General features: G+C 38.0%; 1 protein-coding gene across 1 annotated transcript in view; it reads right to left on the bottom strand.

Moving 5' to 3' along the window:
• POLK (DNA polymerase kappa) overlaps positions 1-22130 on the bottom strand; it is a 49192-nt gene that overhangs the window by 6745 nt on the left and 20317 nt on the right. The window contains exons 5-10 of the mRNA XM_049768753.1: positions 17719-17872; positions 10747-10986; positions 9001-9125; positions 7248-7414; positions 6179-6211; positions 978-1074 (exon numbers count right to left, since the gene is read on the bottom strand). Coding sequence (XP_049624710.1) covers positions 978-1074; positions 6179-6211; positions 7248-7414; positions 9001-9125; positions 10747-10986; positions 17719-17872 — 816 coding nt within the window. The remainder of the gene's footprint in view (positions 1-977; positions 1075-6178; positions 6212-7247; positions 7415-9000; positions 9126-10746; positions 10987-17718; positions 17873-22130) is intronic.

Raw genomic sequence — 22130 nt, 5'->3', positions numbered from 1 at the left:
CAAACTGGATTAGAGCTTTGAATTAAAACGCCTGTTCTAAAAGGTCATTGTCTTCCTGGGAAAACATTGAAGAATGACTAGAAAGGCATTAATAATATGCAAATACTGGGGCTGGTGTGGTAGTACTAGAGGTAAGGTGCCTGCCTTGCCTGAGCTAGCCTAGGACGGACGGAGGTTCGATCCCCCGGTGTCCCATATGGTCCCCCAAGCCAGGAGCGATTTCTGAGCGCATAGCCAGGAGTAACCCCTGAGCGTTACCGGGTGTGGCCCACCCCCCCAATAATAATATGCAAATACAATTCTAGGAAAATACTGTATTCTCTGATGCTAATATAACCCTGGTTTGGAATTTATTCAAAAGTATTCCAAAGTAGTACTAATGCCTCTGGAATTATACAGGAACCACCTCACCCACCATCAAAGTTCCTTCTTCATTGAGTGACTTCATCATAGACCTCAACATGGATCAGCATCTAATTGGTCTCTGTTGGGCATAATAATATTCTTTTTTGACATTTTACAAACTTGCATTCAAATTGAAAAAATCTAACTCTTGCTTTAAGGTAGCTTTTATTATTAGAACTTTATTTATTTATTTATTTATTTTTTGGGCCACACCCAGCAGTGCTCAGGGATTACTCCTGGCTGTCTGCTCAGAAATAGCTCCTGGCAGGCACGGGGAACCAACCACCTTTGGTCCTGGATCGGCTGCTTGCAAGGCAAACGCCGCTGTGCTATCTCTCCGGGCCCAGAACTTTATTTTTAATTGGGATTAGGACTCAAAGGGCGAGAGCACAGGCTGAGCATGTAAGAGGGCCAGGTTTGATTCCTAGTATTGTATCTTACCCTGAGCTCCACTAGAAGCCATCTCTGACCATCCTGTTGGGAGCAGGCCCTGGCACTACCAGGTGTGGCTCCAAAACACAAAGCCACCTCCCCCAAGTTTTTTAATTTAGACCACCATATCAAAAGAGTACCTTCAATCCTTCCTTTTGCAAATCTTGAGCAAGTTCACCACAAAGATCTTGGCACAAGCTGTACTGTTCTTCTGCTTTACTTATCTCATTGAATGTCCTACAAAGATCAGAACAAATATGTATCAAAGTAGACTATAATTCAGGATAATTTAGAATGGCACTCTAAATTATATGTGTGTCATAATGGCCTAGCTTTAAGACATTTTCTGTAATGTACTGTAATGTACAATTTTAAGGATGAACTAAGATTAATCAACAAAAGTTTATTTGCTCTTTCTATAGTATGTGAAAAAAATGATTAAAGTCAACAAAAGATACTGATGTCTTCAGAGCATTAGGCAATATGAGAGACTGCTACAGAAGATGATCTTTAAAAAGTATAGATGAGGGGTCCAGAGCGACAACACTGTGGGTAGATCATTTGCCTTGCACGTGGCTGACGTAGGTAGATCCCAGACATCCCATATGGTTTTCTAGGAGCTTCTAGGAGTGATTCCTGAGCACTGCCAATTATGGCCCAAAAGACCAACCCCCCCCCAAATTACGAAAGTGCAAATGAGAGTGAGTGAGATAGCTCCAAAAGAATGGATCATGTGACTTGCATGCAGGAACTCCCAAATTTATTGGTAGATGGATGTCTAAACCATACTATACCTTGAGCTCTACCATGTGACATGTAAGCACTAAGCCTGGAGTACACCCCAAGTACTAGTAGCACTCCCCCCAAACTGGCAGGTGAAACAAAAGCAAAACAAATGAAAAAAAATCTTTCAATTTCTGTGTATGTATTTTCTAAAAAGAAAGAACTATTTGCCAGTAGATTTAATAGTTTGGTTTATGGCACATTAGTAGAGGTTAGATATACAGGACTGGTAAGATTATAATTAGATAATTTTAAATTCATCTCCACAATAAAGTTGAAAGAAGTTGAGAAGCAAAAAGGAGTAAGGCAATAAAAGCTCAGGATAATGGGGCCAGTGATAGCACAATGGTAAGGCGTTTGCCTTGCACGTGGTCAACCCCCAACAGACCCGTGTTCAATCCCTGGCATCCCATATGGTCTCCTGAGCCTGCAAGGAGGGATTTCTGAGCACAGAGCCAGGAGTAACCCTGAGTGCAGCTTGGTGTGACCCAAAAATCAAAAAAAAAAAAAAAAGAAAAGAAAAAAAGAAAACTGCTTTTTAAAATTCGCCCTATTCAGAACTCCCTATGAGTAAATAACTCTCTACTTTTTATATGGCAGCATTTCTCAGCCTAAAGATATAAGATCATTATGACAATTGATAGGGACACTCAATGAACTGAGCTCATACTTTGCATGGACTTAAATCTCAAGCAACTCATGCTTTCTTGAGCACTGCTGAACAGAGACAGTTCCTGAGCATTGCCAGGTGTGACCCAAAACAAATACATTCACAGATATTTAAGATATACTTCAGTTTATTGATATTACAAAAATGGAATGAATAGTTTTAAATGCATATAAAATGACTATTGACTTACATCTGTGAAATTAATTCCAGAAAATGAAAAGGGGGACTCAGAGCTGGAGCAAGAGTACAGAGGGTAGATCTTTGCCTGTGCATGCTCTACCTGGTATAATCCCCAGCATTTTATGGAGTCTCCTGAGCACAGCCAGGAGTGATTCCTGAGCATAAAGCCAGGAGTAACCCCTGTGCATTGTTGAGTAAGGCCCAAATCCTCCCCTCAATATAGAATAGGGGGAATCAAGTACACATCTATCTGAATTTTCTAGATATTGTGAATCGTTTATCCCCTCTGAAAGATAAAAACGACTTCCTTTATATATTCAAATCTTCCAGACCTTGGTATATTATATTGAAAGGGATTTTGCAAGGCTTATTAAGGGAAGATAATCTTGTATTATCCAGAGGGATCCAAAGTAATAAAAAAGGTCCTTCTAGGGGCCGGAGAGATAGCATGGAGGTAAGGCGTTTGCCTTTCATGCAGGAGGTCATCGGTTCGAATCCCGGCGCCCCATATGGTCCCCTGTGCCTGCCAGGAGCAATTTCTGAGCATGGAGCCAGGAAAAACCCCTGAGCACTGCCGGGTGTGACCCAAAAACCACAAAAAAAAAAAAAAAAAAAAAAGGTCCTTCTAAATGAGGTAGACAGGTGGGAGTAAGGAGTAGCTGTGGGCCCAGAACTTAAGTGGCCTCTAGAGCTTTAGGAATATGTTCTGAATTCTTCTATGTAGCCTGTAGAAGGAATGCAGTCCTGATGAAACCTTAATTTTAGGAATTTGAACTCTGGAGTTTGAAGATATAATTCTATATTACATCTGTATAATAAAAATAAGTTATTATTGTTTTAAGCTATTCTAGGGGGCTAGATCTATAAGTACAAGGTAGTAAAGTTCTTATTTGCATGCAATTGACCCTGGTTCGATTCACAGCACCAGCAAAAGTGACCAGGTACCCCTAGCATCCCAATTCCCCCAAATAGTCACTACACTCTTATCAATTTGATGATACCAATATTAACTTATTACATTCCTTCTTAAGACTATAATTTGGGATCAGAGAAATAGCATGGAAGCAGGGCATTTGCCTTGCATGCAGAAGGATGGTGGTTTGAATCCCGGCATCCCATATGGTCCCCTGTGCCTGCCAGGAGTGATTTCTGAGCATAGAGCCAGGAGTAACCCTTGAGCGCTGCCGGGTGTAACCCAAACCCCCCCCCCCAAAATAAATAAATAAATAAAGACTATAACTTTTCACTCCTATAGTCTTGCCAAGTGAAAATTGCTATCTCAGCACTTTCCTTCTATATTTAGTAAATGAAAAAAAGGGTTTTAAGTTTTTTATTATTTTATTTAAATACCAGGTTGCTCAGAATATTTGTTTCTACAGTTCCATGCTCCAACATCAATCCCATCACTAATGTAAAATTCCCTCCACTATTGTTTCAGACTCCTACTCATCCCCAAGAGAAAATTTGTAAAAATTGTTTTATCTCACAATAGTGTCATTAAAACTTTGAAGTTTACTAAGCTGTTGCTAGTTGATCATTCTGGTACTGAGTTTGTTAACCTTAGATGACTTCTATACTATTTTGACATATAATTTGATGTATTCTTACTGGACTGTCAATATTGAAAGATTTGGAGGTACTGAAACCCAAACACAATCATGTATGTAATCAAGGTGTTTAAATAAAAAAAAATTAAAAAAAAAAAAAAAAAAAAAAAAAAGAAAGATTTGGAGGTGTTCTGCACCCAGGATTTTCAGGATCTGTGGCAGAGGTGGAAGTAGCTGTGGGACATGTCTATGGCTGCCAGAGCCCCTGGAAGTACAGAAGGGCAGGGGAAGGAGGCTGCTTGCATGTAGAAATAGTCTTTTTTGATACCTTTTGTTTTGTTTGGGGCCATACTCAGCAACAATCAGGGGTTACTTCTGGTTTTGTGCTCAGAAATTACTCCTGGCAAGTTCAGGGAACCATATAGGATGCTGGGGGATCAAACTAGATCAGCCACATGCAAGGCAAATGCCCTACCTGTTGTGCTATCACTCTGGCCCCATCTTTTTGTTTGTTTGTTTGTTTTTTCGGGCCACACCCGTTTGATGCTCAGGGGTTACTCCTGGCTAAGTGCTCAGAAATTGCCCCTGGCTTGGGGGGGGACCATATATGACGCCTGGGGATCGAACTGTGGTCGCGATCTTTGGCTAGCGCTTGCACCTTATCTCTAGTGCAACCTCGCCTGGCCCCATCTTTTTTGATGTTTTATGATTCATCTGCATTTTCCTTTTCTTATAACTTAACTTTTCATCAATTTATCTATTATTTTCTGACTTTCTCTTAAAGATGTAAGCCCTGAAATTCTATAGTGTTTTTCAATGATAAATCAAAAATAAGTAAAGTAGTAAAAGAAAATTTAAAGTAATACTATATGACATTCTCAATAGAAAAAAATAAAGTGGAAAAAATTTATTAATTAGGACAATACTATTTCACTTTTGGATCATTCTACATGATGATTTACCTAAGTCTCAAGTTGAGAAGCTTTCTTTCCCTCCTCTCCTCTCTTCTCTTTCTCTTATATCTTGAAATAAAACAATTTTACTTTTCTTTAAAAAAAAAAAAAAGAATCCCTGACCAGAAGATACAGTACAGTGAGTACCTTGCATAAAGTGCTTACGTTGCACAAAGCCAACCTGGGTTCAATCCCTGACACTGAATATGGTCCCTGGATCCCTGCCAGGAATGATCTCTGAGCACAGAGCCAGAAGTTAGCCCTGGAGGGTGTGGACCAACAATAAACAAACAAACCTAGAATTTCACCTTTGGATGCTTCCCCCCCCCCACTTCTTTTCCTTTGATTGCTTTAAGAAAACCATAACCTAAACACTACATTTTTTTTATCATTTATTTACTGTGTTTGTTATGAAAGTCACTCTTTCTGATCACAAAGTAATATATGTGAAAATGAACATAACTTTGTAGTAAGTCAGCAGTTCTTAAATATCTCAAAGGAGGGGCCGGAGAGATAGCATGGAGGTAAGGCGTTTGCCTTTCATGCAGGAGGTCATCGGTTTGAATCCCGGCGCCCCATATGGTCCCCTGTGCCTGCCAGGAGCAATTTCTGAGCCTGGAGCCAGGAATAACCCCTGAGCACTGCCAGGTGTGACCCAAAAACCAAAAAAAAAAAAAAAAAAAAAAAAATATCTCAAAGGAACTTTCTTGGCTTTGAGGATATGATTGAGGGACTTTTTAAAACATTACATATTTCCCAAGATCAATAAGGTTCTATAGGATTTTGACTTTCAAACAATATTTAAACTACTGTACTAGATCATTCTGCTTCTCTATCTACAATATATTAAAATTTAATGTCTATGTTCATCCACCAATATTTCAAGTACTTCAGGAAGAATTTTTATTGTCATTTTTAACCTCCCCAAAAGTTCAGTATAATTTTTCTTGCTAACACGATTGACACAGAAATTCTAAGATGCTTTGTTTTCACTAAATAGGAAGAGAATCAACATTAAAAATAAATTGTCATGTTTTTTTTTCCTCAGAGATAGAGCAAGAATAATAATAAAACATTAAACTGTGATTTTTATGTCTGAAGAACCATTTGCTAGAAACTATTATTTGATTTTTCAAATATATTTTAAGTTTCATTGATATCTTTCAAAACATTAAAGGATTATGAAAAACTTAATAATAAAAAATTACCTTTCAACGCTCATGCTTTTCCTTTCTCCATCCCTTGAAATAAAAAAAAAATATTAGCTATTTTTTTCAAAGAAAACAGGAAAGTTAGTTAATGAAAATTTTCAAAGAATCACTGCCTTTTTTTCTTTTTCTTTTTTGGTTTTTGGGTCATACCCAGCAGTGCTCAGGGGTTACTCCTGGCACTGCGCTCAGAAATCAACCTTGGCAGGCACGAAGGACCATATGGGATGCCGAGATTTGAACCACTGTTTGTCCTGGATCAGCTGCTTGCAAAGCAGGAGCTACCGATGCTATCTCTCTACCTACTGATATGCTATCTCTCCAGCATCTACATGCCCTTTCTTAAAGGGTAAATTGTGAAATAAGAATCATCTTTCTTTCCTCAACAGTCTGATCACCAGTATTTTTACCTACTGAGCAAAGAAAGACAAGTACAGAAAAGAAGTACCCATCATTCCTCTTGTTATATATCCAACTACTGTGGCCAATAGCCTATGGAGTGGTTCTTTACTCCTCTTTTCCTTTTTACCACCCACATCTAATATTTTGATCTAGTTTAAAAATTATAATCTGAATAGAACTAGCCTAGAAATTTAAAACATGTTATTCTTTTTTTTTTTTTTTTTTTTTGATGCTCAGGGGTTACTCCTGGCTACGCGCTCAGAAATTGCCCCTGGCTTGGGGGGATCATATGGGATGCCGGGGGATCGAACCGTGGTCCTATCCTTGGCTAGCGCTTGCAAGGCAGACACCTTACCTCTAGCGCCACCTCGCCAGCCCCAAAACATGTTCTTATTTTTTTTTGTTTGTTTTTTGGGTCACACCCTGTATTGCTCAGGGGTTACTCCTGGCTATGTGCTCAGAAGTTATTCCTGGCTTGGGGGACCATATGGGACACCTGGGGATCGAACCGTTGTCCATCCAAGGCTAGCGCAGGCAAGGCGGGCACCTTACCTCTAGCGCCACCACCCAGCCCCAAAACATGTTATTCTTATAGCCTCCTTCTCAATGGTTAAAATGATTATTTCATCAAATAAAAAAGAACCTTTTCTTGATTGCACAGAGATACCTTGCCAGGTGTGTTGAACCTAGACCCAAGGAGATGTCAAGGAAATAATGCCAGGATGTTTCAGAGAAAAGGAGAGAAAGTAATGCCCGCTGTTGGTAAAGTTCTGTACAAGTAGTAATTCCAAGGGCCTTCAACATTTTCTCTGTAACTTTTCCTATTCCAGAAACCTAGAAGATAACCAATATTTATTATTGTTCTTAGAATTAAGCAACTGTGGGTGTTGGAGTGATAGTACAGTGGGTAGGACATTTTCTATGAATGAAGTCAGTTAGGGTTCAATCTCCAGAAAACCATATAGTCTCCCCACATCCACCAGGAGTAATTTCTAAGTGCAGAACCAGGAGAAATCATTGGATTTGGCTGGGTGTGACCAAAAACCCAAAACAAACAATAATAAATTTAAAAAATTAAATAACTGCTACTATAATTTTATTAAATTTGGTATGAGCAGGGGATATGTTGGGACAGACCCAGCAGTGTTTGGGAAACTACTCCTTAGAATGAATAAGTTTAGGAACAGCTTCTAGTGATGTCAGGGGACCAGGTGGTATTGGGAACTGAAATGACATAGACCACATGTAAGCAAGTGTTTTAGCACCTGTACTTTTTGCTTTCTAAAGAAGTGCTACACTAAAATTTAAAGTTTAGATGCCATAGAACTTTTTTTTTCCTTTTTTGGTTTTTGAGTTATACCCGTCAGTCTCAAAGGTTACTCCTGGCTCTACACTAAGAAATTGCTCCTGGCAGGCTCAAACAGGGGTCCATCCTGTGTTGGCCATGTGCAAGGCCTTACTGCTGTGCTATTGTTCTGGCCTAGTTGGTCATTCTTGAGCAGAGCCAGGACTAGACCCTGAGCACCAATTGGTGTGGGCCCCAATCTCCATATCCCCCAAATACCACAACTTTTCATCTAACAAGCTTACTTTCTTTCTTTTTTATTTTTCCTAACAAGCTTTCTAAGCCTTATTTTTAGGGGTCAATAGAAAGATTTATCAAGTCCAAACTCAAGTATTCATCGTACTTCTTGCTTATTACCTATCTTTGAAACTTTTAGCAAAGAATAATTGCTATGATCCTACATAGGGATGCTGGGTTACAGATCCTACCCTAATCAATAATTGTAATCCACCCTAGGGTGATAGTATATTGGACTATTCCTTATTTGATATTCTGCTCCCACCCTACGGTGGTACCTGATTCTTGTCAATAAAAGCAAGGGTCTGAGGAAGCTAGGGCTCGTTTTTCGGTCTTCTTCCACTGAGCTGCACTCCATTTTAGGAGCAGAAAGCTTTTGTGGTTTGAATTCCTTGCTTGAGCACTAGATTTCCTGAACCTATTCTTGTACCTTTTTCACTGTGTGAATTATTTTCTCTGGATCTCTACAATTGGAACGGTTCCCCCTGACCTAATCAGACAGAGGAATGGGAACTGCCTTTCCTGCTTGGGAGCTCGGTGGAAATCAAACCTTAACCAATCTCCTAGAGAACATGACACTTCAAGTATTACTTCAGAATATATATACACATATATGATACATTTTTTTTTATTTTTGTTTTTGGACCACACTCAATGACGATCAGGGGTTACTCCTGGCTATGCACTCAGAAATCACTCCTGGCTTGGGGGACCATATGGATTGCCAGGGGATTGAACCTCAGTCTGTTCTGGTTCAGCCACATGCAAAGAAAACGCTCTACCATTGCACCATAGCTCCGGCCCCATATATTATGATAAATTTAATATAAGATCTCACCTTTCTAATGGGTAAATCTTTAATTAAGTCCATCACAGCTTGTCTGGTGGGGAGAATTCGGTATTGTCCATTTGGTTTTCTCTTATCACTGCATATTTTTGCTAGCATTGTATTTGGAGCAATACCTTAAAAGAAGAACACTAATGACACAAAGAAGTTGATATATATATGAATGATATTTAAGTAAGTGATTATATGGAAGGGAAAAATAATCTAAGTGCAAAATAATCTGAAATGACATAGAATGATTACTAATTTAAAAATAACATTTTAAGGGCCAGAGAAATAGTACAGTGGATAGAGTGCTTGCCTTGCATGCGGCCAATCTGATCCCAATTCACCAGGAGTAATTCCTGAGGGCAGAGCCATGAATAAAGCTCTAAGCAATGTTGACTATGGCAAAAATAAATAAATTTACTGTTATCTTATGCTCAGGACTTGTTACAGTTCTATTTCTATTTATTTATTTTTTGTTTTGGGGCCACACTGGGCAGCCCTCAGGGATTATTCCTGGCTCTATGTTCAGAAATAATTCTTGGCAGGCTAGGGAACTATATGGGATGCCAGGGATTGAAACCAGGTGGGCCGTGTGCAAGGCAAATGCTCTATCAGCTAGCTGTGCTATGGCTCCAATCCCCTGAACTGCAATAAGTTTAAAATAAGATTATAATTGAATGTAAACCCTTTGCATTACAAAGCAAATTACTACTTCTCAGAAAGGAGTTTTACAATTTCTAGGGATCAATTAAATAGTCATATTCAAATACAATTTGAAGTAGACATATTCAAATATTATCATTAAATTATTTGTTTCAGTTTTTATGCCTATCTTCCCAAATGATTTTATTTATGCTCATACTTTGGTACAGAAGAGACTATCCTCATCACAGTATGTCTTTTATAACAATTTTGGGTACTTATAATGAGTATCAGCTTCTATAATAAGACACAGCAATACCTTCATTAATTACTGGCACATGTAAAACCTCTTCCTTTCTACAAATGGTTTTAGATCTCCATGTTGCTTGTTGATGTTTCTTAGGTCTCCTAGTTGTGGTCACTTGGTCTTGTCTATCATTATTTTAGACAATGTGGAATTCTTTTGGCAAAACTTCAAAGTGTTATATCTAAAGTTTACTAAATATGTTTATGCTTTAAAAAGCAAAACTATTAAGATTTGTTTGTTTGTTTTGGTTTTTGGGCCACACCCAGTGGTGCTCAGGGGTTACTCCTGGTTGTCTGCTCAGAAATAGCTCCTGGCAGGCACGGGGGACCATATGGGACATCGGGATTCGAACCAACCACCTTTGGTCCTGGATTGGCTGTTTGCAAGGTAAACACCGCTGTGCTATCTCTTCGGGCCCCTAAGATTTTTTTGTTTGTTTTTGGGTCACACCTGGCAGCACTCAGGAGTTACTCCTGGCTCTATGCTCAGAAATAGCTTTTGGCAGGTTCGGGGAACCATATGGGATGCCAGGATTCAAACCACCGTCCTTCTGCATGCAAAGCAAATGCCCTGCCTCCATGCTATCTCTCCAGCCCCAACTATATAGGATTTATGATATTTTCTTTGGGTTTATAGACTTCTACTTAATTCCAACTTACCTGAAGGTTCACAGAATTTTGAATAGTAAAGATGTTAAAAGTTGTATAAATGTCTCGCTATTATAAAATATACTTTATTTTGAGAAACTGAGTTAATCAGGTCATCATAATTATTGCAGTCACCAATATCTTTTTAAGTACCTGCACTGGCAGTGAGAGTTGTTTTCTGTTCGATTCTGAAACGAATTTCTTTGACCACTTCCTCAGCTGATGTTCCAAAAACAACTGAGTTTTGAAGAAGTTGAGCATTATTTTGTTCTTCAGAATTCACTTGTAAAGAACTTCCTGGGGGCTGCAAATCAGGAGGACTATCTTCAAAAAGCAGTGGAGAGATGGATCCTTCAAGCTCACTCAATTTATTAACATCCTTCCCTGGTTCATCTAAATTATAAACAGGAATGGTAATTCATCTTCATTTTAAGAAGCACATACTACATAAATTAGGTTTCCCTACATTCATTCTAAAGACAAAAAACATCTAGCCTAGTTTTGTTTCTAAGACCCAAGAACAGAAATGCTATTTTAAGTTTCGTAACTGAAACAAAGAAAACAATGATTTAGATTTTGCTTAAAATAAATTATATCTGTGAGCTGGAGTGATAGCACACTGGTAGGGCATTTTTGCCTTACATGTGGCTGAGTTGGGACAGACCTCTGGTCAATTCCTGGCATCCCATATGGTCCCCTGAGCCTGCCAGATTTGGTTTCTGAGTGCAGAGCTAGGAGTAACCCCTGAGAACTGCTGGGTGTGGCCAAAAAAAAAAAAAGAATTTTATCTATTGATATCATTTATATGTGATATTTAGAATAATTGGATGAAGGAATAAAATGGTTTAAAAGGGGGATACCTAGATCACCTTTGGTCCCAGTATAGGAAGAAGGAAAGAAATAGAGTGGAGGGGAGGGTAAGAAAGACATGAGAAATAATTGGAGTCGGGTCAAGGGGTTATAAAGGTACATCAGTAGTGTTAAGGAATGATACACAAAATATCCAAACCACAGAGACAAAAACACTGAAATCATGAGACCCAACTGACCTTAAAAAGGTCAAGATGGCAGTCTAGGGGAAAAATAGATAGTTATCAGAAGAAACTTGGGAACACTGGTGGAGGGAAGTTGACCCTGGTGATGGAATTGATGCTGGAAATACTGAATGCCTAAAACTAATTGTCAATAACTTTGTAAATCACAGTGCTTTAATAAAAACAAAAATACTATCCATGCCCACAGTAAAAAAAAAAAAAATATATATATATATATATATATATATATATATATATAAACTGACATTCAAAACTGAGTTTAGTGTAAAGTAAATTGTAAACTAACTTTTGTAAAAAAGAAAAAAAAGCTGTTATTTTCATTGATTTATCTCAGATTGGGGTGGGGAGGATCTTCTTAATTTCAAATTTATTTATTGTTCTGTTTTCAATTCATTATGAAATCTTGAAACTTCTTTTAAATATTTAATATACAAAAGTCAAACAATAAGCTGAATTGAAACAATATTAAAACATCTGAGTATCATATAGTAGAGAAAAAGTTTGTGCCCATAAAAATGTATTTTGACTTTCAGAAAGACCAAAAAATTACCTTCATTGGCCAAAGATAACTTTCAGATGCTAAAACAATTTGAACTTCACTTCAAATGTGGATTTAAATCTTGACCTCCTTGTTTAAAATGTATCACCGATACTATGGGAAAACTTAAATAAATAGAAACCACTTCTGAAAAATATACTTGTTTGAAATGTTTTACATTTATTTTTTATCTTATATTTCTTTTATTTTTTTGTGGGGGCCATGCCTGGCTGTGCTTTACATAAATTCTTTTTTGTTTTGTTTTGCTTTTTGGGTCACATCCAGCATGCACCCTACCTGTGGTACTATTGTTCTGGTCCTGCTTTACATAAATTCTACTTTGTTACTATTAAATATGTAGGGAAGCCATACCTGGATGTCCTTGGAAGTCAGGGACTCTCCAGAGGCAACTGAGAGCGTACTCCCAAGAGAATGGGTGGCAGGGCATGCAGAAGAAGACAGAACTCAGGGAGCAATGAAATTCATGCATATGTTCAGCATGTGCTTTAAACTACTTTGAACCACATCCTTGCCCAAAAGAAACATTATGTTTAGAGCAAAGAGGGCTTTGAAACTGTGGCCCCAAAAGGACTGGGTTACTAAACATTGAGAAATTGGGTTGGGTTAAACCAAAAAAAAAAAATCTTAGGTCTGTGATACTCTGAAACTGCTTTGCAGAAGCAGTAAATATGCTACAGAAAAGAACAAGCAGAAATGTATTTAGACACTCCAGTTTCTGCTTTCCTTTTACCCTTAAACAGCCCAGAGAATGTACGACCTGTCAGAAATGCACAAAAAGCAGACCACCATTCAGTTTGTTCTGAGACTTCTGATTTTCCTCAAGGCCTGCCATCCCCTTTACATCTATTCCCAAACTTAATCTTTGGTTTTTCAGTAGACAAGATCAAAGTTTCAAACCCTGCTTTCTACCTTTATGAATATATATATATATATATATATATATATTATTATAGCATTATTACTGCCCTCCTATACTCTGGGCTAAAACAAAGTACTTTCCTTCATGCAAAAGCCAGTGTGGTAATAATGGCTTTCTGATACACTGGGCTTTTTCAGATTCATCTTTATCATTATCTTTTTTTTTTTTTGGTTTTTCAGGCCACACCCATTTGATGCTCAGGGGTTACTCCTGGCTAAGCGCTCAGAGATTGCCCCTGGTTTGGGGGGACCATATGGGACGCCAGGGGATCGAACCGCGGTCGCAATCTTTCCTTGGCTAGCGCTTGCAAGGCAGACACCTTACCTCTAGCACCACCTCGCCGGCCCCGCATCTTTATTATTATCAACAGACTATAAACCAGTATCATTATTAAAGGTAAAGTAGGGGGCTACAGAGTTAGTAAAGTGGGTGAGGTGCTTGCCTTGCATAATGCAGACTTAGGCTTGACTTCAGACACCATCTATGGTGGTACCATAGCTCCACCAGGAGTGATCCCTGAGCACAGAGTGAAGAATAAATCGAATTGTCCAAGTATAGCCCAAATTCTCCCCCTCTCCCAAATTAAAGTAGACACATCAATCGGATTAGTACCTCATTTTATTTGTACTCTTTATGTATAACATAAATTACATTTAAATTATACTGATAGTATAAATGTCCTCTTAAGAGCAGAGATGTAACTTAGTGAGGTGGAGCACATAAGCGAACACAATCTTGGTTTAATCTCCTAAAAAAACTTCTTGAACAAACTTATTAAAGACCTTACTTTCTGTGTTTATAGTTGTAGAACTGCAGATTAAATGTATTTATAGCAACTAAGATTAGTAACAGTTTCCTGATATTATTTCACAACTTAACTATGTATTTTCCAAATTAAGGCATTATAAAGGCAAAAACTAAATTTCTAGTTTTAAATAATGTATGAATGCTTATTACTTGAAAAGTGTGCCTTTAGACAAAATTTTGTAAAGATAATTGATATGACAAATATCTAACTACTTTCAAATGTCAATAATATATTATGAATTAAGGTACACAAATATAGCTTCCAAATTTGTACAGACTACACATAAAACAAACCATACTTTTAAACTTTTATTAGTTATTACTCATGTGCTTAGTTTTGGTTTTGGTCTTTTTTTTGTTTTTGGTTTTTGAGTCACACCTGGTGGCACTCAGGGGTTATTCCTGGCTCTGTGCTCTGAATTTGCTCCTGGCAGTCGTGAGGGACCATATGGGACGCTGGGATTCGAACCACAGTCCTTCTGCATGCAAGACAAATGCCCTACCTCCATGCTATCTCTCCGGCTCCTAGTTTTGTTTTTTTTAAATGCAGAGAAATAACACAATGATTAAAACTTTCACAGTTGAAATAATCTTTACCGAGCACCTCTTTTTTCCATTTAGATGTGTAGATAGGGTAAATGGAATTATAGAAAAACTAGCAGTCAAGCAAAGTACTGAATTTGATTCCAGGCACGACAAGATCCCTTGAGCAACACATAAAGTTATCTCTGAGCACTGTGCCAGGAGTAGCATCTGAACAACTGCTAGAGGTGGCCCAAAAATAAGTATATATTTGGGGGGGGGGGGTTTGCGTCACACCCAGTGACGCTCGGTTTTACTCCTGGCTATATGCTCAGAAATCACTCCTGGCTTGGGGGACCATATGGGATGTTGAAGGATCAAACTGTGGCCCCTCCTAGAATAGTGCATGCAAGGAAGATGCCCTACAGCTTGTGCCACCACTCTGGCCTCCCCCCAAAATATTATAAAGTTATGTTTTTAGGAACATCTCATGCTTACATTGACACAGCCCATTAGTGGTTCCTCCCATTTCTATAAAAAATAAGAAACTAATAAAGTGAGATTTTTTAAGCAATGGCATTAGGTTTTACATGTCATTTCCACAAAGAATACTTATATGAAGGAAAGAAAACCATTTGTATCAAGCTTCTGTGCACAGATATTATGCTTGTTTATTAATGTTTTTAGTAACATTATCAAGCTATGATTTGATGTTCATATTAAAACTACTCTAGAGATGTGAGCACCAAAAATAAGAGAATTTATAATTTTATTTGTGGGTCATCCCAGCTATGCTCAGAACTTATTCACTTCTGATGGTATTCTGGGGATCATACATGGTGTTGGAGAACAAACTAGGATTGGAGTGTGCAAAGGAAGTTCTTTAAACACTGCATTATTCTCTTGCAAGAATTAGAATTCTATGTCACTAAGGAATGGACATTTCTGTTTCAAAGGCAAGTTATAAACAGATGTCTTCACTACTGCTTGTCTTCACTAGAAGCAATAAACTTCCACCAGTAAATTATATGCGTGAAAAGTAACTGTGAATTACGAGAAAGCCTCTGCTTTAATCATTTCATCCTAGTGACTTTGCTAAGGAACCTAGGATAGCTAAGACATTTGAAACAATCTATTTAACAGAAAACTGCTTTCAACTAAAACAAAATATGTAAAAAAGTTACCCCCAAAAGCAGTATGTGCATTACTGCATGCTACTAGCCTGAGTTTTTTATAGGCAATAAAGGATCAATTAGAAAAAATTCTGTGGCTATGACATTTCAGTGTGAATGTATATAAAACGAATCAAAATAGGGCCAGAGGGAGATTGTGGGAGTATCATGCTTCTGTTGTATAGCAGCAGGCTACAGTTCAATCACCAGCATTGTGTATATTCTCCTGAGCACCAAGAGGAGTTACTCTTGAGCATCACCAGAGATTGTTGCTGAGCATTGCTAAATGTGATCTAATTCTCTTCCCATTTCCCCAAAGAAATGTCAAAATAGGGGCTGGAGAGATAGCTTTGAGGTAGAGTTGTTTGCCTTGCATGCAGAAGAATGGTGGTTCGAATCCCGGCATCCCACATGGTCCCCTGAGCCTGCCAGGAGCGATTTCTGAGAGTAGAGCCAGGAGGAACCCCTGAGAGCTGCCGAGTGTGACCCAAAAATTAAAAAAAAAAAAAGAATCAAAATAAATGATCACTCTGGAATTCTGGGTGTTGAAAGAAGATAAAGTGATATGTGCATGATATCCTTTTACTAACAATATTGCAAAGCAGAGTTTCTAAACAGGAAGGAAAAAGGAGACAGTGGTGGTGGGAAATGTGTACTGGTGAAGGGATGGTTGTTGGACACTGTATGACTAAAACATCAAACTTCATCATGAACAACTCTGTAACTATGCATCTCACAGTGACTCAATTAAAAAGTATTAGTTAAAAGAAAAATGTTCTAAGGCAAAGAAGGGCATTGGGGAGTCATAATTTTGACAAGGTTGAAAAGAGTCAGCAGATAACCAGATAACAAAAAATTTGTCAAGTTAAGAAATAAAACCCAACCAATATTTTAATATTTAAAAAAAAATCCAGCTAGGGATTTAGCTCTAGGGTAGCACTGTTGCTTTGCAGGTATAAGGCCCTTGGTAAATTTACACTACCAACAAAAACAACAAATATTAAATAAACAAATTTCAAAACTAGTTTCTATTAACAATTACAACAAAAAAGGTAACCTTAAACAGAACTTCTTCCAGGGGTAGGCAGATGGTTCAAAGGGCTAAAGTATATTCTCTGAATGAGAGCCCAGAGTTCAATACTTAAAACTATATAGTTCCCAGAGCTCCACGATAAGAGTAACATCCTACACCCACCTATCACACCCACAACCAACAGCAAATATCAGATACCTAATATGTATTCTTCCTCAGATTCGATATAATACAACCCTCTTAGTCAGATTTTAGGAAAAGAACTACTACAAAATTACTCTGTTCAGGGATACTTCATACTCAGAAATTTAATCAACTCCTTTAGTTTTAAAATTACATTCCACTTATTTAATTAAAAAAAATCTCACTTGTATATTTTAGTTTCACATATTTTATTTTCAAATTTTTATATAAAAGAATATCTAAAACTACCTAAGAAAAAAGTGTATCATGGGGCTGAAGCAATAGTAGAGCAGGTAGGACATTTGCCTTACATGTGACCAAGCTAGGTTCAATCCCCTGCATCCCATATGGTCCCACAAGCCTGCCAAGAATGATTTCTGAGTGCAGAGCCAGGAATGTAACCCCTGAGCACCAAGTGTGGCCCTAAAACAAAACAAAAAGTAAATTTAAACCTACCAACCTATGCATGTTAGTGAGATAACTGGATTAACTTTATCTGTTTTATGTTTCATTTGTTTTGCTATTTTGGGGGCGAAGGGAAACACTCAGAAATGCTCAAAAATCATTTCTGGTAGTTCTCAGAGGATCATCTGAGGTGTAAGGGATAGAACCCAGGTCATTCACATGCAAACAAGCACTGTACTCACTACACTATTTCTCTGACCTCATAAAAGTTTGTTTGAGGGGTGCAGGTGGCAGGAAAGATAGCTCAATGGGCGGAAGCACTGTTTAACTCTAATGACTGCCAGAAGCAATATTTAGTTCAGAGACTAGGGTAGTCCCTGCCAACGATGACCCCCAAGTGAACAACAATAACAATAAAGAATTTTTGTTTGCCTACTTTTCCAGTTTGGTCATTCTAATAAATTACTTACCATTTTCTAGAGAACTCCCTGTCTTGATGAAATATTTCCTTTTGTCCTCTGGCCAATTTTGTCTTTCCTGTAAATGTTTCGTTATGTTCAAATAGGCTTCATCAAGACTCATAGCCATAAAATTGGGATCATAATCAGCAAGTATTTCCTTAACCTTCAAAGGAACAAGATGGCTTCAATTTTGCTTCCGTAGCACAGCCTGTCATATACAGCTGATAAGAAACATTAATATTCTTACTTTGCAACAATAGTAACAATCCTGCAATCAATAGCTCAAGTATTTAGGGAATAAATAATTCACTGCCAAGGCAAGTGTCTGTCCAAGTTCTCTTTTATATTAAAATAGATCATGAAAGCAGAAAAATCATGAGATAGCTTAATTTCATATAATCTCTATTTAGCTACATAAATTTAGATGTAGTAAGTGATTAAAATAAATCCTGGGCATAATTCTGAGACAAGAGAAAAAAATGATTAGACAATGTAATTTTGGGTTGTTGGCCAAAAGTAGAGGTGGGAACAATAGATACTGTTCTCTATGATAGTTTCTATTCATTTTGAAAAGAAATAATCTTAAAGATCTTTGTGAAAATTTCTTGGAATATATGTATCTTTCAATTAATTGTAATATGCACATAGAACTATCACAATTAACCCCATACATTATAGCACATGGCTATTCAGGAAAACATACTTCAATTATTGAGCTTTAAAATGATAAAATCTGTTATGAAAGTATGAATATATTAAATCATGGGAAAAAGTCTGGAGCTTCATTTTTGAATAAAAGAAATAGAGATCTATGATTGTTAAAATGACCTTTTATATAAAGTACGTTACAAAACAGATTGTTTTAAACCACAGAATGATTAACCAAAATGAGATAAAATAGTTATCAAAATAAATGTATATGAGAAAAACCACATTTGCTAAAACATGTTCTTTCTAGTATTTAAAATCTGTTAGGGATCTGAGAGTTAGTATAATGAGTAAGGTGCTTGCCTTACACACAGTGGACCTGAATTTGACACCCAGCATCTCATAAGATATCCTGGATCTACCAGGAGTGATTCCTGAGCCAGAATCCTTAAGTTCTGAGTACTGTAGGGTGTGGACCCCTTCCCCCCAAATCTACGTATTATATCAGAGAAAACTTTATTTGATGTTTTAATGAAAAGGAAAGCTTTTGGCTTAATACAAACAGCAGTGTCAAAGGTAGTGTTAGAAAATGTTTATATGAAACTTGGCTAAGCTTCACTCGGAGGGGACTAATTAGCTTTGTTCTTGCAGAAGACGCCATGTTCATAATGTACTCAGATGGAATCTTTCTAGTGACAATGAAACTCTTGAAAGTCTGTGGTTGGCATACAACTATGATTATTCTGAAGAACTATTCCCTAGAGACACTGAGTACTCATTTCCTTTACACCGTACACTGCTTTAACAATGAAGAGACTTATTCCAGTAAAAATCAAACACTTGTGGGCCGGAAGGATAATACAACAGGTAGGGTGGTTTCCTTGTCTCCAACTGAGCTGTATGGCCCCTGATCCTCCCAGAAGTAATCCCTGAACAGAGCCAGGAGTGAACCCAGAGCACTGCTGGTTGTTCTTGCTGTCCAGCCCCTCCCAAATAAACCAGTTTGGCTTCAAGATAGTTAAACTTCCATTCTTTTGGATAGAACAAAAATGACTTAAAAATCATAAATATTCATACTATTTATAGTCAGTGATAATGTGCTAAATGTAACTCCTTTTTTTTTTTTTTTTTTTTTTTTTTTTTTTGGGCCACACCCCTTTGACGCTCAGGGGTTACTCCTGGCTATGCGCTCAGAAATCGCCCCTGGCTTGGGGGGACCATATGGGACACCGGGGGATCGAACCGAGGTCCTTCCTTGGCTAGCGCTTGCAAGGCAGACACCTTACCTTCAGCGCCACCTACCCGGCCCCTAAATGTAACTCCTTTACAGATCAGAATATATTTTCCACCTGCAAATAAGCCAGCTAATGTATGCTCATATCTGAAAAACTATTTCGCTAAATTTATATAGATAACTAGATTAAACTCTTAATTCTCTTGTTCTTTTTGGGGGTGGCCACATCCAGCAATGCTCAGTATATACTCCTGGTGGTGTTTGGTCCATATGGGATGCCAGGAACTGAGCCCTGTTGGCTGCATGCAAGATAAGCATTCTACTCACTATATCACTACTCTAGACCCCCCTATTTGGTCTGTTTTTGTTTTGTGGCCATGCTTGGTGGTTACTCCTGGCTTTACACTCAAGAATTATTTTTGCAGTGCTCAGGATACCATAACGAATACTGGCAACCAAACCTGGGTCAGCTGCATGCTAAGTATCCTTCCTGCTTTACCCTTCTCCTTGTCATATTATCAGAAGTTTCACTCAGATAAAGTTTAAAATTTTCTCTGAGCTGGAGACAATACAGGAGTTAAGGCACTTGCCTTGAATGTGACCAACCCTGGTTTGATTTCTGGTATCACATATAGTTCCCCTTTATATAGTTCTCACATATAGTTCACTGCAAGCCATGGTGATCCCTAAGCACAGAGCTAGAAGTAAGCCATAATTAGCACCACTGAGTATGGCTCAAATACTCACCCAATTTTTTTTTTTTTTGGTTTTTGGGCCACACCCGGTGACGCTCAGGGTTTACTCCTGGCTATGCTCTCAGAAGTCGCTCCTGGCTAGGGGGACCATATGGGACACCGGAGGATCGAACCGCGGTCCATCCAAGGCTAGTGCAGGCAAGGCAGACACCTTACCTCTAGCGCCACCGCCCGGCCCCACACCCAATTTTTTTTAAATTTTTTATTGAGACCAATGTTGAATTACATGTCTTTCACAGTTGAATTTCAGGCACAAGTGACAATGAATTAGAGCCATTCCCACCATGAGTGTCGATGTCCCTCAACCATAGTTCCCAGCATGTATCCCAAACCTCCACCCTTAGCCCACTGGATGCTAGTGTAACTGGTCCATTTTGTGTATAGTGCATTATAGTTTGGGTCTCTTGATTCTATAGTCATTGATGCTTGGCCCCTGGGTCCCATCCACTTTTTTTCCTTTTCTCAATTTGTAGGAAGACAGAAATATGAGACAGAATAAGATGATTCATGTTCTATGACTCTGTAAAAAGGGCAGGAGTCCCTATCTAGGAGCTATAGATAGAATTAAAAAAAGAAAAAAGTGGAGGCAGATGTGGCAAGTTTTGCTTTTTGTTTTTTGGATTTTTTTGCATAGGTGTAGTAAACTTTTGGGAAATTAGAAAAAAAGAGATACAGGTGTTTCTACCCTTGAAGCATACTGTCATAAGACCGACTATAGGCTCTGGTCATGTTAGTTGTCAAACTCTATGGACTTTCTTTATGGTCACAGGAAAAGTTCTGCTCAGTTGCAGTTGTCAAAGTCAGTCTACTATAATTAGAGATCTTGTTTTTTGCCCAGATCTTAGGACGGAGTGTCTTCTGATTTCATCTCATCGTTAGGTGGTGAGATAGGGCAACCTGTCCTTAGAACAAGTTGTTGCTGTTTCCTTGTCGTTAGGGTGTCATATGAACATACCCTGGAGCAAGTTGGTGCCAGAGCAGTATTAGGGCCTCCCCTGGGGGTGGGCGGAGTTTGATTCTTGGTGTTGGTGTAGGTAATTGTGCCAGTTCTATGGTTAAGATCTGCCCACCCAATTTTTTAACAGTTTTTGCAACTTATATAAAACCTATAATACTAATGGTCAATATTTTATGTCTTTTTAATTAGGAATATAACAAAAGACATAAGTAATAACTATTGTGAACTATGTAACTATGGACCTTGTTCTCTCACCCATCACCTATTCAGATATTAAACATAAAAGCATTTGCTTCCATAGGATGGTCATAAACAAATGAAAATGTTTGCAGTCTGGTATCCTTTTCATTTGAGCAGGTTTATTTCTAGGTAAAAGGAAGTCAAATACAAATAATAGGTGGGACTCTACAAGCCACTAGCATGACAAAATGGCAATAAATACTAGGTCATGGTTGAAGTATTTTACTTCAGATAGTTTTATTTACATTTTTTTTACTTCAGATATTTTACTTCAATAGTTCTTAGCACATTATATTTTACAAAATATAAAAATCCAAAAGTGTTTGATATTGCATTGTGAAATTTTAATTTATCTTTTTTTTGGTAAAATTTAAATTTCTGACATAAGTTCTGGCACTGGCAAAACAATCTGGTTGCAACTTAAAAAAAATTCACAACAACTAAGATCTGGAAACAACCTAAGTGCCCAAGAGCAGATGGGTGGATAAAGAAACTGGTGTATATCTATCTATAAACAATGGAATACTACTCCATCATAAGAAAAGATAAAATCCTACAATTTGGGGCCAGTGCAGTGGCACAAAGG

The sequence above is a fragment of the Suncus etruscus genome, chromosome 2 (genome assembly GCF_024139225.1).
Source record: "Suncus etruscus isolate mSunEtr1 chromosome 2, mSunEtr1.pri.cur, whole genome shotgun sequence".
Taxonomy (NCBI): domain Eukaryota; kingdom Metazoa; phylum Chordata; class Mammalia; order Eulipotyphla; family Soricidae; genus Suncus; species Suncus etruscus.
The sequence above is the reverse complement of the archived record's forward strand: the minus strand, read 5'-3'. Positions and strand labels throughout refer to the sequence as shown.